Source organism: Glycine max, chromosome 3 (genome assembly GCF_000004515.6).
Source record: "Glycine max cultivar Williams 82 chromosome 3, Glycine_max_v4.0, whole genome shotgun sequence".
Classification (NCBI taxonomy): domain Eukaryota; kingdom Viridiplantae; phylum Streptophyta; class Magnoliopsida; order Fabales; family Fabaceae; genus Glycine; species Glycine max.
In genome coordinates this window covers 7,192,471-7,208,149 of record NC_016090.4, presented here as the reverse complement: position 1 = coordinate 7,208,149, position 15,679 = coordinate 7,192,471, and the positions used below count along the sequence as shown (strand labels likewise).

At 37.5% G+C, this 15,679-nt stretch overlaps 2 protein-coding genes across 2 annotated transcripts in view; one reads left to right on the top strand and one right to left on the bottom strand.

The window, feature by feature from the left end:
• LOC100803439 (disease resistance protein RPV1) overlaps positions 1 to 5,612 on the top strand; it is a 32,443-nt gene extending 26,831 nt beyond the window's left edge. The window contains 2 exon segments of the mRNA XM_026127989.2: positions 4,735 to 5,110; positions 5,228 to 5,612. Of these exon segments, the coding sequence (XP_025983774.2) occupies positions 4,735 to 5,110; positions 5,228 to 5,556 (705 nt within the window). The 3' untranslated portion in view covers positions 5,557 to 5,612.
• Positions 5,613 to 13,319: 7,707 nt separating this feature from the next.
• On the bottom strand, positions 13,320 to 13,892 carry LOC113001188 (uncharacterized mitochondrial protein AtMg00810-like). Its single transcript, XM_026127988.1, has one exon. The coding sequence runs from the start codon at positions 13,890 to 13,892 to the stop codon at positions 13,320 to 13,322; it is 573 nt and encodes a 190-aa protein (XP_025983773.1).
• Between the last annotated feature and the right edge of the window lie 1,787 nt (positions 13,893 to 15,679).

The window sequence follows — 15,679 nt, the reverse complement described above, 5'->3', positions numbered from 1 at the left end:
ATCTTCTTCCTCCTGCTCAACAACTTGGGCATCGGCTTCTTGCTACTGAAATTTGCTTTTACAAATTATAGCTTCATGTCCAAGTTGATTGCACTTGCTGCATTTTGCGTCTGACCGTTTCCAACATTTGTATGGTGGGTGACCTAATTTTTCGCAATGCTGACAAGGTGGATAATTTTTCTTTTTATCCTTACCTTTGTTTTGGTTGTTTGCACTATTTTCGCTACTTGCTGGCTGATTCTTCTTGAAAAAATTCTTTTTGCTTTCATCAACTTCATGATGTTTGACGGGCAAAGCACCTTCGACAACACGATCTTACCCCATCAACCTTCGCTGCTCTTGAGTTTGCAGGGCATGTAGCACTTCTGTCAATGTGATTTTCGACAGATCCTTTGTGTTCTCCAATGAAGCTATAAATGCTTCATACCTCTCCAACACTGTTACCAAAATTTTCTCTACAATTCTCGAATCAGTAAAATTACTTCCCAACAACTTTATCTTATTGGTAATACCCAACAATTTGTTTGAGTTTATATTTTTTTATTGTCTCTGACTCTTTCATCCTTTGAAACTCAAATTCCCTCCTTAAATATACGGTAAACCTAGTAAACCTAGAAAAGAAAATGATCAAGATGCAAACATTTATTTTTTTCATATCCTAAAATATCTAAATGAACATTTAGCAAAAAAAATGATGCTAAACCACAAAAATTGAGGCTAAATGAACATTTAGTAAAAAAAAATTGTGCTTGAGCCAACACTAAATAGTGTCAACTAAGTTGACTTATAGAAGACACTATTATGAGTCTATTTGTATTTATTGTATTTACTAGACGACATTTATTAGTGTCAAATTAGATTATGTTAATTTTAGTGTTGACTTAATTGGTGCTAATAGTGTAGGTTAGACCATGCACAAATCTAAACCTTGAAGTATCCCCATTTTTGTGTTGGCATAGCTGACACAAATAAATTTATACGCAATCTATAGCGATTATTTGACCTGAATTAAGTCAATGCTGTGTTACAATAAATAGTGTCGGCATTGTAGTGTTGGTGTTAAATTTTATGGCTATTTTGTTCTTTACTTGTGATACCACCATTTAATGATGCATTAGAACTTTAATTCCAATGCTAAAGTTTATGAATATTTTGCTCTTGTAGTGATATCCTCAACATACATAAGCAATATAAAAAAATCGCATTACCACATCATATAAAAACTTAAAATTCTTCATAATGATTGTATGTATGAAACTTTGGTATAACAACAATAAAGTCTTATTTCATTAAGAAAGAGTTAAACCTTATACATTAAATTAAAAATTTTAAACTCAATGTAATTCAAAATTCATTTTTTTTAAGATTATCTATTATCTAATCAAATAGATTTTGTATGTTTATTATGAACTTACGTTATAGTTTGTTTTTTTTTTTAAGAAAAAAAAACATAAGAGACGTAGCTTATGACCTCCTCTTCAAATAATTAAATAAAATAAAAACAAAGGAGAGGTAAGGTAGGAATTGCAATTTTTACTAATTGATCAAATAAGCCATAAAATGCTCATAAACAACTTATATAGAGAGAGAGCCCAACTCCTCTTAGAATAATTTCTTACGTGAGAATAATTAATAATAATTATTAAAATATGATTAAAAATAATAAATGATTGAGATTAAAAAAATGTAAAAATTAAAATTAAAATATGATACAACCGTTGAATTTCTACAAGAACTATCAAACAAGTCACATCCTACAATATTTCAATTATTGTTAATGATAATTGAGATATTTTAAAACGTAATTTTTTTAAAGATCTAATGGTTATATTAGATTTTAATTTTAATTTTAAAATACTTTAATCTCAACTATCTATTATTTTTAATTATAATATAGTGATTGTTATTAATTATTTTCATATTCTCAAAGGAGTTATATATATATATATATATATATATATATATATATATATATATATATATATATATATATATATATATATATATATTGGTCTTGGTCTTGCTAATGTACTTTTATAAAAAAAAAAAGATGTGTGTTATTAAATACTTGTTGAATTGATTAATATACACACTTCTATTTTTTTTAATATGAGTGAGTTAGCAAGTTATAACTAGTGAGTGTGTCTTAAAATACATCAGTGATATAGCTTTTTAACACACTCATACCAATAAAAAACAAAACAACCGTGAGTGTTAGAAAATCGATATATATATATATATATATATATATATATATATATATATATATATATATATATATATATATATATATATATATATATATATGTCTTTTTAAAGAGCTCACACACCCACATATTTTTTTTTGACACCCCATATATTTCGCTATGAGAAGGTGTCATATCTATATAGAAGGACAAATTAAAAAATAAAGTCTTGCTGAAAGGAACATTTTGCTAGTAATTCCCAATTTAGAAAGAAAGATGCACGAAATCCAACATAAATCCAAATTTATTATACTTTAATGCGAGGTACAATTTATTATTGTCACGATATAAATTGTGTTTAGGAATTAGTTATACCTAGAAGGACAAATTAAAAAATAAAGTCTTGCTGAAGGGAACATTTTGCTAGTAATTCCCAATTAAGAAAGAAAGATGCAATATCAGTATTTAGTAATTAAAACTATCTTCTAATCATGTGTTAGTCAATCTGTCGACATTACGGTAAGAGCACGAAATCCAACATAAATCCGAATTTATTATACTTTAATGCGAGTTACAATTTATTATTGTCACGATATAAAATTCAATATTAAATTGAAAATGTTCTCTCACTTTTCATTGTTTTTTCGGTTGGTATAGAACTATTTTTTATTCATTTTATGTTTATTTTGTTACGGGTATGGAACTCTTGGACCAATGGATTTTGTTTAAATTATCCAAGCAAATATATTTATGCATAACTTTAAATTAATTTTTAACAATTTACTTTTCATGTAGTTTTTGGGTAATCAAGATCATAATTTTAAATGACGAGAAAATGAGTTATTATCTTGTTATATCTTAAATTGATGAATTAATTATATGGTGGTTGTCGCAACATGTCCTTTTGCGGGCGAGCGAAGGCGAGGCTCACGGGTGCGCTTTCCAAAGGAGGAAAGATGCGCGAAGTCGCCACCAATGTTTATTTGTGGAAAACGTCGGAAAAATCGAAGGAAACCGGTCGAAACGAAAATTCTAAGTTCGGAAGTTGTATTTAAGTTTGAGGAAGGTATTAGCACCTCTCACGTTTGTCTCAAAGGACAACAACCTATTTTTTAGAATTGTGAAATTGTGTTATCTTAACTTTTATTTCCTTTTTATTTTTGAGGTCGACAAAAGCGGGACTCTTGCTCCTACGTACCCTCCATTGAAGAGAAAATCAGACCTACGTAGTTCTTTTTTAGGGTGAATCAAGCTACTCTTTTTACTTGGAAGGTGATCATTTTAAGGCGTTGGACCTTAAACATGATCCATTTACTTGGTAAGAAAGACTGAGATAATAAACTTTCAAATCCCTTTTTTAATGATTTTTTGTGGACGAGCTTGACTGGACGAATTGATTTTAACCTTAGTTTCACTTTAGTTATTAGTCAATTCAATTAAGAATGAGAAATCCCAAAGAGAAAACGTCCGATTGATTTTTTGCTTCATTTTACTAAAAGGTATTTTTTTATTATTATATTATTATTTTACCCCTTTTTCGATTTCCAACGTGGTTACGGCACGACCGAATGGTCGGAATTCATTTTAACAAAAATTAACGGATATTACAATTCAAATGATCGGTGGAAATTTATTTTATTTTTAGATTAGGCGAGAAATGACTTAAATAAATGACTGAAGCACGTTAAAAGGGGGTACGGGAAGTAAATGAAAACGAGAATAAAAGTAAATGAAACAAATGAGGACCAACACATGTACATAGAATGAATTGAAAAGCTCGGTTTGGGGTACTTACCAGTTGAAGACCGAAGAAAAAGAAGAACGAATGATGAATGTCGAAGAACGGTTGGAAATCTTCGCGTAATTACCCACGGAAACGTTACGGAAGCGCTTCGGCTTGGATTTTCTTCACGGAAACAATTTTTCTCAGCAATTTCAAGAGAATACGAAGTGCCAAGAAGGCTGAACCCCTTCCTTCTTCATTCCTCCCCCTATTTATAGCAAAATAGGGGAGGAGCTTGCCACCCAGCTCGCCCAAGCGAGCTCAGCTCGCCTAGGCGAGCCAGGTTGCTTCCTCCAGAAGCAACCGCCTTTTGGAGGAAGAATCTGGAAGGCCCGAGTGGGCCTGATTTCTATTTGCACCCCCTTTGCTTTTTTGGTGATTCTTTTTCCGTAACGTTACGAAACTTTACGAATTTTGTAACGATACTTATTTTCTTTCCATAAGGCTACGGAACCTTACGGATCATGTATTTATTCTTTTTTAGCTTTCGAAGAAGTTACGGAAACTCATAGATTGCGTAACAACACCTCATTTTGGTTTCCGCCACATTACGGAATTTCACGGATCGCGTAACCATGCTTTCTTTTGATTTCCGGCGCGTCTCGGGACTTTACATATTGTGCAACAAAGGGTGCCAAGTATCTCGAAGCGGCCAATCAAAGGTTGCATGTCATCTAGTTATAATCCCCGGACGAAATTAGGGTATGACAGTGGTACTAATACATTGATTGATAAACTTTTGAGCATATATCTTCATTTTTACAGAATATGGCTACTAGTGATGGTGGTGGTTGTTTGCTCCCCGGTGATAGCTATCCAGATTGGTTAATCTTCAACAGCGAAGGTTCATCCGTGACTTTTGAAATCCCTCAAGTGAAGGGGCGTAAATTGAAGAAAATGATGTGCCATGTCCATTATTCTTCCCCAGAAAATATAACTTCATATGGTTTGAAAAATTTGTTGGTGATAAATCACACAAAGGCCATCATTCAACTTTATAAGAGAAATGCATTAGTCTCCTTTGAAGATGAGGAGTGGCAGGGGGTACTATAAGAAATAGAGCCTGGAAACAAAGTGCAAATTGTTGTTGTCTTCTGGAGCAAATTAACTGTTTACAAGACAACAATTTATCTCATATATGAACCAATGAATGAAAAAATATAGCATTCCCATGCGCCAAATAAGAATGTAATGGATTCTAGTGGTGATGAAAATGAATGTGTTCTTGGGACCATCTCTTTTCAAGTAGAATCCATATATAAGCCAACAAATGACATAATGGAGCATTGTCATGCATCAAATAAGAATGCAATTGTTTCCAGCGGTGATGAAAATGCATGTGTTGTCAGGCCGTTCTCTCCTCAAGTGGAATCCATAGATGACTTAAGGTGTGTTTCAAAAAAAGGCTTGATTAAGCGCTTATTGAATAAGTTCTTATCATGTGAATACTTTTGTAATGCAAACTCAGAAAATAAGAAAAATCAAGGTTATAAGATGGTGAAAGAATGTCAGGTCCCAATTGATTCTTATGGTGGCTGCAAATCTTGTATTGTTGCTTGTACAAAGATTGTTTTGGGCAGTGGATGATTTGTTTTACATGTAGATTGGTGGCTACTATTAATGCTCTAAATATGATTGCTAAAGAATGGTTACTTGGGGAAGGTCCACTTGTTTTGGGATCTTTGTTTCTAAGGGAGTCCAACTTGAGCTTGATTGTGATGCCCTTGATTTTAATCCTTTGAAGTGAAAAAGATATGTGTAACCCAAATACTTGACAATTTATCAATCAAATGAATAGTATGCTTAAATAGAATTGGCAGTTGGATCAACTGCGTTTTTAGAGAAGTCATCAAACAAGTTGATAACCTTGGCAATCTAAGTATGTACCTATGTTGATCATTTCCTGTTGCATGAGATGCATGACTCCTATTATGGTAATTATGTTAACCGTTGATAGAGCAGCAGAGACCTCAAGCACAGACACAAGGACAGGGAAGGAACTTACCAACAAGGATGAACAGAGGGTGCAGATAGTAGAGAAGCCCAATTGAAAGGTGACAAGGCCCGCATACTTGGATGATTACGCATAAGGGTAAACCAGGGATTGAATCACAGCTTCAGCATATCCAGCCAGCACTACTCCATATCCATCTTGATTGGAATTGTCTCTCTTAGCCAGACAAATACAAACTAATTCTATTATAGGAATATTCCTGCGCAAACCAGGGATTGAATCACAGCTTCAACATATCCAGCCAGCACTACTCCATATCCATCTTGATTGGAATTGTCTCTCTTAGCCAGACAAATACAAACTAATTCTATTATAGGAATATTCCTGCGCACAAGCCAGTACAAAATCTGTTATCAGGAATTGTTATAAATACCTATGTAATCAAAAATCAAGCATATGAAATAATACTTTCCTCTTTCATTACAATTCTCTTCTCCTTTCTTAGTTCTAGAGGCACTGGCCCTTGAAGCCAGACCCCTGCACCTATCAATTTGGTGCTCTCATTGACATGGCTCCTCACTCGCCTCTCCATTCAACAACTCTCTCTGGGCGATAAGATTGATAACCTTATCCATCACATTGTTCCCCTCGTCCATCCGACCCCATCCACGCCATCAGCCAACCCTGTTGTCCCTCAGTCACACACATCCTCCCCTGCACAAATTCACAAACTCAAATTAGATGTTTCGCGATTCGACAGCTCCAATCCGAATGGGTGGCTATTCAAAATTAACCAATTTTTTTATTACCACGATACCCCATCATCGGACCGGCTGATTATCGCTTCCTTTTATATGGAAAGGCGAGCTCTTGCCTAGTTCCAATGGATGTAGAGCAATGGCCAACTTACCTCTTGGTCTGTTTTCACTCAAGCATTACAACTCTGTTTTGCTCAGTCCCCTTACAATGACCCTATGGGCACCTTATTCAAATTGACACAACGGGGTTCTGTGAGTGCAAACCTGGAGGAATTTGAAGATTTGGCGAACTGCGTGGTGGGTCTTCCTCAGGCCTTCCTATTAACTTGCTTTGTCACAGGTCTCTCTCCGAAGATTCGCCGTGAAGTCCAGATTTATCAGCCACTCACCTTAGCGCAAGTCGTGGGCCTTGCACGTATTCAGGAGGAAAAAGTGCTGGAACAACGTCACGCCTCACGACCACGACCCACCCTGTCATCTCCTTCTTTCACGTGTGCTCCGTCCAACCCCCCACCACCAACCCCTTGTCTCTTGGCCGCACCGACGCGTTTCCCACCTCCAGCCGTCAAACGACTGTCATCAAAAGAGATTGTGTCACGCCGTGAATGAGGCCTCTGATTCACATGTGACAAGAAATACCATAGAGGCGAAGGAATTCTTCGTATGATCTCGTTTCCTCAACTTCGCCACCTCTGTCGCCGCCAAGGCGAAGGATACTGCTTTCATATTGCAGTGACTCCGGCTAGTTCTGACCCCTTGCATGATTCAACACTTCCTCCTAACATTCGTTCCTTGCTTGCTAAGTATGCACCGCTGTTTCAGGACCCCCAGACATTGCCGCCGGCGTGTGCGACTGATCACCATATCCACCTAATGCCCCAAGCAGCTCCGGTCAATGTAAGACCGTATCGATATCCCCACTTTCAAAAACACGAGATTGAATGACAAGTTGAACAAATGCTTCAGAAGGGGTTAATTCAGCCAAGCACGAGCCCCTTCTCGTCGCCGGTGTTGTTAGTCCACAACCATGATGGTTCTTGGCGGTTTTGCATGGATTATCGCGCTTTAAACATCGTCACAGTCAAAGATCGTTTCCCCATTCCTACGGTGGATGAACTTTTGGACGAATTAAGGGGAGCACGATGCTTTTCGAAGCTTGACTTACTTCAGGGGTATCACCAGATTCGTATGGATGCCGACGACATTTCAAAAACGGCGTTTAGGACACACCATGGCCATTATGAGTTTAAGGTCATGCCTTTCGGGCTCTGCAACACCCCCTCTTTATTTCAAGCGACCATGAACCCTATCTTTGGACCTTATCTACGGCAATTCATTATCGTCTTCTTTGACGACATCTTGGTGTATAGCGACATGTTCACAGCTCACTTACATCACCTGGAGACCACTTTCTAGGTATTGCTTGCCAATCACTTCGTCCTAAAGTTTTCTAAATGCTTTTTTGCGCAGCCTCAGGTGCAGTATCTCAGACATGTTGTCCCGCATACAGGCGAGGCACCAGTGGCTGCCAAGGTGGCGGTTGTCCAGCAGTGGCCCACACCGCGATCCATTAAAGCTTTAAGAAGCTTCTTGAGCTTAGTAGGGTTTTATAGAAGGTTTATTAAAAACTATGCTTCCATCGCCGGTCCTCTTGTCAAAGTCACCACCATTGACCCATTCCAATGGACTCCACAGGCTTAGACAGTTTTCGAGCAGCTGAAATTGGCACTGACCAATGCTCCGGTGTTGGCTCTCCCAAACTTTGACATTCCTTTTACCGTGGAATCGGACGCATCTGACAGTGGTATAGGCGTTGTTTTGGCCCAGAATGGACACCCTATTGCTTTTTTTAGAAAATCCTTCATTCCCAAGCTTCTTCGCGCCTCCACATATGTCCGAGAATTGTGTGCCATTATGATAGCAGTTAAAAAATGACGCCAATATCTATTAGGGCGCTGCTTTACCATACTCACTGATCACAGGAGCTTGAAGGAGCTCTTAACTCAGGTGATCCATACATCCAAGCAGCATATCTACTTAGCGAGGTTGATGGGCTTTGATTATGACATCCAATATCGCTCAGGTTCCAGTAACCAGGCCGCAGATACGCTCTCTCGTCTACCAGATACGTCGGCAACTGCCCATATGCTCCTTTTTGTTCCTTGTTTGACTTTTCTCGATGCCTTACGCCAGCAATTGGACACTCATGATGAATATTGTCAAAAGCGTCAACTCATTCTTGCTTCCCCTGCGAATCATCCTTTCTTTTTCATTACTCAGGGTCTCATTTTGCATAAGGGAAGAATTTGGTTAACTCGGGGGTTGCCAATAATTACTACCCTTCTTTTGGAGTATCATGCTACCACTACTGGGGGTCATGCCGGAGTAGCCAAAACTTTAGCCCGCTTGTCAGAAAATTTTCATTGGGATGGAATTCGGGACGATGTAGCTCGATTTGTGGCTCAGTGCTTGGATTGTCAAGTCACTAAATATGAAGCTAAGAAATTTGTCGGCTTGCTCTGTCCGCTTCCTATTCTGGCCCGACCATGGGAGGACCTCTCCCTTGACTTCATTGTCGGGCTACCACCTTATCACGGTAACACCGTAATACTGGTTGTCATCGATAGGTTCTCCAAGGGCATCCATTTGGGATTGTTGCCAACCTCACATACTGCTCACATGGTCGCTTCTTTGTTTGTTAATATCGTGGTCAAATTGCACGGGCTTCCTCGGAGTTTAGTATCCGACGAGACCCACTCTTCATTAGCAAGTTCTGGCAGGAACTCTTTGGTCTCAGTGGCACGTTGCTCAAGATGAGCTCAGCATACCATCCACAGAGTGATGGTCAGACTGAGGTTTTAAACAGGGTGATAGAACAGTATCTCCATGCATTTGTCCATCACCGGCCGGGAACCTGGGGAAAGCTCATTCCATGGGTTGAATGGTCTAACAATTCCTCTTGGAATGTAGCCACGGGAACCACGCCTTATGAAATCACGTCCGGTCGAAAATCCTTCTCCTTCTCGGAATATGTGGTGGGCACTTCCAAATTGGACGTTGTGGATGAATTGCTAACTGAAAGGGACGCCACCTTTCAAGCTATACGCCGGAAACTTGAAAAAGCTCAGGAGAATATGAAGAAGTTTGCAGATGTTAAACACCGGGAAGTCATATATCAGGTTGGTGATTGGGTTCTTCTAAAGCTCCGGCCATATCGTCAACACTCTGCTAAAGGAACTACCACTGCTCCGGCATAAACTTGCTAAACGGTATTATGGCCCTTCAAGATTCTCGAACGCTTAGCGGAAGTAGCCTATTGCTTACAGCTTCCTGAAGGTGCACCGCATTCACCCCGTGTTTCCCTATTCGGTCTTGAAACCATGTCACGGGACCCCTTACGTCCAACAGGACACCTTGCTTCCAACACAGGCAATTGATGGACAACCCATGATCACCCTAATATCTATTATGGACTCACGACGCCGTTCCAATGATGACACCGCTTCGTGGGAAGTGCTGGTCCAGTGGCAAGGATTATCCCCGAACGACACCTCTTGGGAAGATTAGGAGCAATTGTGCGACACATATCACCTTGAAGACAAGGTGCTTTTCCAAGGACCAGGGAATGATAGAGCAGTAGAGACCTCAAGCACAGACACAGGGACAGGGAAGGAACTTACCAACAAGGATGAACAGAGGGTGCAGATAGTAGAGAAGCCCAACCGAAAGGTGACAAGGCCCGCATACTTGGATGATTACGCATAAGGGTAAGCCAGGGATTGAATCACAGCTTCAGCATATCCAGCCAGCACTACTCCATATCCAGCTTGATTGGAATTGTCTCTCTTAGCCAGACAAATACAAACTAATTTTGTTATAGGAATATTCCTGCACACAAGCCAGTACAAAATCTGTTATCAGGAATTGTTATAAATACCTATGTAATCAAACAATCAAGCATATGAAATAATACTTTCCTCTTTCATTACAATTCTCTTCTCCTTTCTTAGTTTTGGAGGCACTGGCCCTCGAAGCCAGACCCCTGCACCTATCAATCGCTTTGCTAGTTAATACTGTTATGAGAGATCTTGCTTAGTGTGTGTCTGCTGTAATTCTTCGATCTTTTGAAATTTAATCTAGTTATCTTAAAATAAATATATTTTTTGGTGAGATCATGTATTTTTTATTGTTTGAAATTTGAATTTATACCTAGAAATTAGGATTTATTCATTTCTTTTTGGCGAGTTTCCACATGAACATTGTAGTTTATTTTCTTTCAAGTTTGGATTTATTTCTTTGAATTGGAAAAGAATAAAGTGAAAAGAATATGGAATACAAGACCGAAATTTGGATTTCTTTTGGAATAGGGAAATCAATTTATCCCAATTTTTAGAACATTGTTTGTAGAAGATTTCAATTTCTACTAAAAGAAATGATGTTTGTTTCTGGTTCTCCATACAAGTGGAGTAGATTTCCTGGGCTCAAATTATGAAGTGTTCTATTTCTGAGAAGACTGTTTATGCTATATTTACTTGTAGCACGTACGCAGTGATGTCGTGTGGATGAACATGGTTTCCAAATTAAAGGAAAGATTGTTTATGCTAGATTCTTGGTTCCTTCAACCTAACTTCCTTGACATGGATATTATTGCCATCTCTGGTAATGCCTTTTTCACTTTACTTGGTGCCCCTTGATTGTTTGTTAATTAGCAAACTTGGATTGACACCATAGATATATTTTATGTTGATAAATAAATTTTCATACTCTGTAGATCTTTTTTATGTTTCCCTTTTTTCACATGAAAGTGGCCCTCCAATACTGTAATTTTATTTTCTTATTTATTTTGGTAACGACATTTTGTTTTTAAAAATATTTTATTGTTGATAGCTTTTCAATTATTTTTATTTGAATGAATGACTTGTGTCATGCAAGGTTGTTATTCTACTTGTGCAAGTAGAAATAGGTCGGATTCTTATTTGAGTTTGAATTATTTGCTTTCTCTATCATGTAGTGTTGTGTTGCCCCAAAATAAAATACTATCTACAGTATATTAAGAGCATCTTTAGTCTAAGATTCCAGCTTGCGATCTTAAATCATGACGGATCATACAGGATCATGTACAATTAAAGATCTATATCATTTTTTCCTTCAAAATAACTTTAGTTCCAAATCTTGAATAAGGGTCTTTAGTGTCTAAGATTCTAATTTGGGATTTGTCACTAAAGTTGTTCTTAGTGGTAGATTCATTTTTGGATCTTAAATAATTTTTAGTAGGTCCTACATGGACTTATTTTTAAGTATTTATTAAATTAATTATGATTAAGTAATTAAATATTCACTCATTTTTTTTCTCCTCCCTCTCTCCTCATCTCATATGGTACTTCTTCTTTCTTTTTTTGTTAGCATTAAAACATGAATTTTTAAAAAATTGAAAAAGGGGATATTTATTGTGTCATGATTTCACTTGCACATTCATTGTTAATCACTAACACTTGCCACCTTAAATTTGCGTAGGTTTGTCCTCTCTTGGTTACATATTCTAGATGCATCGGAGGAAAGATCCAACAAAGAATCTTGTTAATAAGTTGCCAATACCATACCCTTCACCGCTTCCAAATCAAGAGCGAAAAAAAAATTCAATGGCCCAAAATCATTCCCAATTCCACACTAACGAAGTTCCAGTAAATTTTCCAAGTTAGTCTTCACATTCTAGCTTTGTTAGCGTTGCTGGCTTTTTATCTTCTGGATTTTCAGTCAATGGAAAACCGTATAGCCTATCATTTCCTTCAAAGGAAGAGCTGGAAATGACTGAATTTGGGTACCAATTGGGATCCTTCCCACCAAATGTTTGAATGAGAGATTTAAATATGAAAAGAAAATGACAAACTTGCAAGTTGCATGGGAATTTCTCCACCTTACGAGTTTTGTGAAAGGTCCAAAGACTCCAGTCGTCTCAAGTTACCTATGGATGATGGGATTTCACTAGACAAAGCAGTTTTTGACAATAAGATATAGATTTCTTTGAAATCCATATGCTCCTTTGGTATAGGTCCTTCAAAATGGTTGGATGAGAAATCAATAGATGTGAAGATTGTAAAATTTTTAACCAACTCCATCTGTAAGTGTAGGATTTAAAGTATAAGAGACAAGAGGATGAAAGGGGAACTGATAATTTTATTGAGCATAAACAGCAAATAGCATAGGAACATGTCTTTATTTAACTGATTTGACTCCTTCAACCACATGCTGTTGGAGTCACAAAATCCCAACAATCTCCTCTTTGACTCAATGGCAGCATACACCAAGTTTTTGTCGAAGATACTCAAATCTTGCTTGAGGAAGTGATTTTGTTAAAAAATCAGCAAGTTGATTTTCAGTTTTGCAATACAGCAGCTGCACGTCACCTTGCTTTTGCACCTCCCTTAGGAAATACAACTTTATCTTAAAATGTTTTGTTTTCCCATGAAACACAGGGTTCTTAGAAATTGAAATTGTAGCTTGATTATCAACAAGAACCTGTGTACTCTCCTTTGGTCCATGTGTAGATCAACCATAAGTTTTCTAAGCCAAATTGCTTGATTTGCAGCTGCAACAGCTGCTACGTATTCGGCTTCAGCGCTAGATTGTGCTATGACATCTTACTTCTTTGAATGCCATGAAAAAACTCCAGAACCAAATGTGAAACAATAGCCTGAAGTGCTTTTCATGTCATCATTACTCCCAGCCCAATCACTATCTGAATATCCATAAAGACTGAAATCTTTTACTGGCTGAAACTTCACTCCATAACCAATAGTACCCTTGATATATCTCAGGATTCTTTTAGCTGCCTTAAAATGAATCTCACTAGCGCAATGCATATATCGTGACAACAAGCTTACTACATAGGTAATGTCTGGCCTGGTTGCAATCAAATACATCAGACATCCTATTAAACTTTTGTACAGTTTTTCATCAACTTTTTCAGCTCCATCTTCATTGCTGAATTTCTCCTTTTGATTCATTGGCGTTGCAATTGGCTTGCATTCCTCCATCTTGAACTTTCTAAGAATTTCCTTTGCATATTTTTCTTGAGTTACAAAGACTTCACCTCTATCTTGTTGCACCTGCATACCAAGGAAAAATGACATTTTTCCAAGATCAGTCATTTCAAAGGCTTCTTTCATTCCTCCTTTAAACTCTTCAATTAGCTCCTTTGAACTTCCTGTCATAAGTAAGTCATCGACATACAAGGAAACAATGACTATTCCAACATCCGTCTTCTTGACATACAAGGTAAACTCACTTAGACTTTTTTTCAAAGCCTAAGCATATCAAATGTGCATCAATTTTGCTGTACCAAGACCTTGGGGCCTGCTTTAAGCCATACAAGGCTTTTTTCAGCCAATAGACTTTCTCCTCCTATCCATGAACTACAAATCCTTCAGGCTGCTCTACAAAAATTTCTTCTTCCAAGTGCCCATTCAAAAAGGCTGATTTAACATCCATGCGATGTATAATCCAACCTTTTTGTGCAGCAAGAGCTAACAACAACCTTATGGTATCCAACCTGGCAATCGGAGAAAAAGTTTCTGAGAAGTCTACCTCGAACATCTGCGCATATCCCTTCACAACAAGCCTCGCCTTATGTTTGTTTACAAAACCATCAGCATTAAGCTTGGTTCTATAAACCCATTTCACTCCAATGTCATTTTTATCTTTAGGTTTCTCCGTGAGCTCCCATGTTTGATGTTTTTCAATCATATCAAGCTCCTCCTTCATTGCATTTACCCACTTCGAATCAGTTGCAGCTTCATTGTAGTCTACAGGCTCCATTACAGCAACATTACATCTTTGATAAATATCAGAGAGAGATCTAGTTCCTCTAACTGGCTGGTCATCCACATCTTCTTCGCTCTCCTCCTGAACTTGAAGCTTCTCATTTTCCTTGCTCCATTTTTCTTCTTCAAAGAATAGCACATCTCTACTAACAATAACTTTATTACTTTGTGGCAAGAATATTCTATAGGCTTTTGATGTTGAGTTATAGCATACAAAGATTCCCGCTTCCGCCTTTTTGTCAAGTTTGTCTCTTTTAACCTGTGGAATATAAGAGAAACACAAGAAGCCAAAGACTTTCAAGTTCATCAATTTTTGTTTGAAACCATACCAAGCCTCAAATGGGGTCGATTTTGAAAGAGCTTTTGTTGGCAATCTATTCAGCAAAAAATAGAAGTGCTTGCAGCCTCTGCCCAGAATTTTTTTGGAAGATCTTTGTCATGAAGTAAACATCTCGCCATTTCCAAGATCGTTCTGTTTTTGCGCTCCACAACCCCATTTTGCTGTGGGGTATACGGTGCTGTCAATTGATGTTCTATCCCTGCATCTTCACAAAACTTGCTGAACTTATCAGACGTATATTTTGTACCATTATCAGATCTTAATATCTGCATTTTTCTTTCACTTTGATTTTCAACCCATGCTTTAAACTTGTAAAATATGCTGGCAACCTCATTTTTGTTTTTCATGAAATAAATCCAACACATTCTTGAAAAATAATCAATAAAAGCAATATAGTACTTACTACCATTCAGAGATGGGGTTTTCTGAGGTCCTCCGACATCCGTATATACTAACTGTAGCTTGCTTGTTGCTCTCCAAGATTTGCCTTTTGGAAAAGGCAACCTCGTTTGTTTTCCATATTGACAAGCAACACATACAGGTGATTTTCTCTTCTAATTCAAGCAGCCCTTGTACAAGGTCATTCTTCCTCAAATAGAGCAAAGCGCCATGATGAAAATGACCCATCCTTTTATGCCAAACCAGTGTGTTGTCTTCAACCTTGTGCTCAGCAAGCTGCTCTTCATCAATCAAATACAAGGCAAAGCTTTTGCCTTTCATTTGAACTCTGAATAATTCTTTATTATCTGAATCTTTAATCATGCAACTTTTATCTTCAAATAGAACTTTATAGCCTTTCTTTAGAAGTTGGCTGACACTCAACAAGTTTTGGTTAATT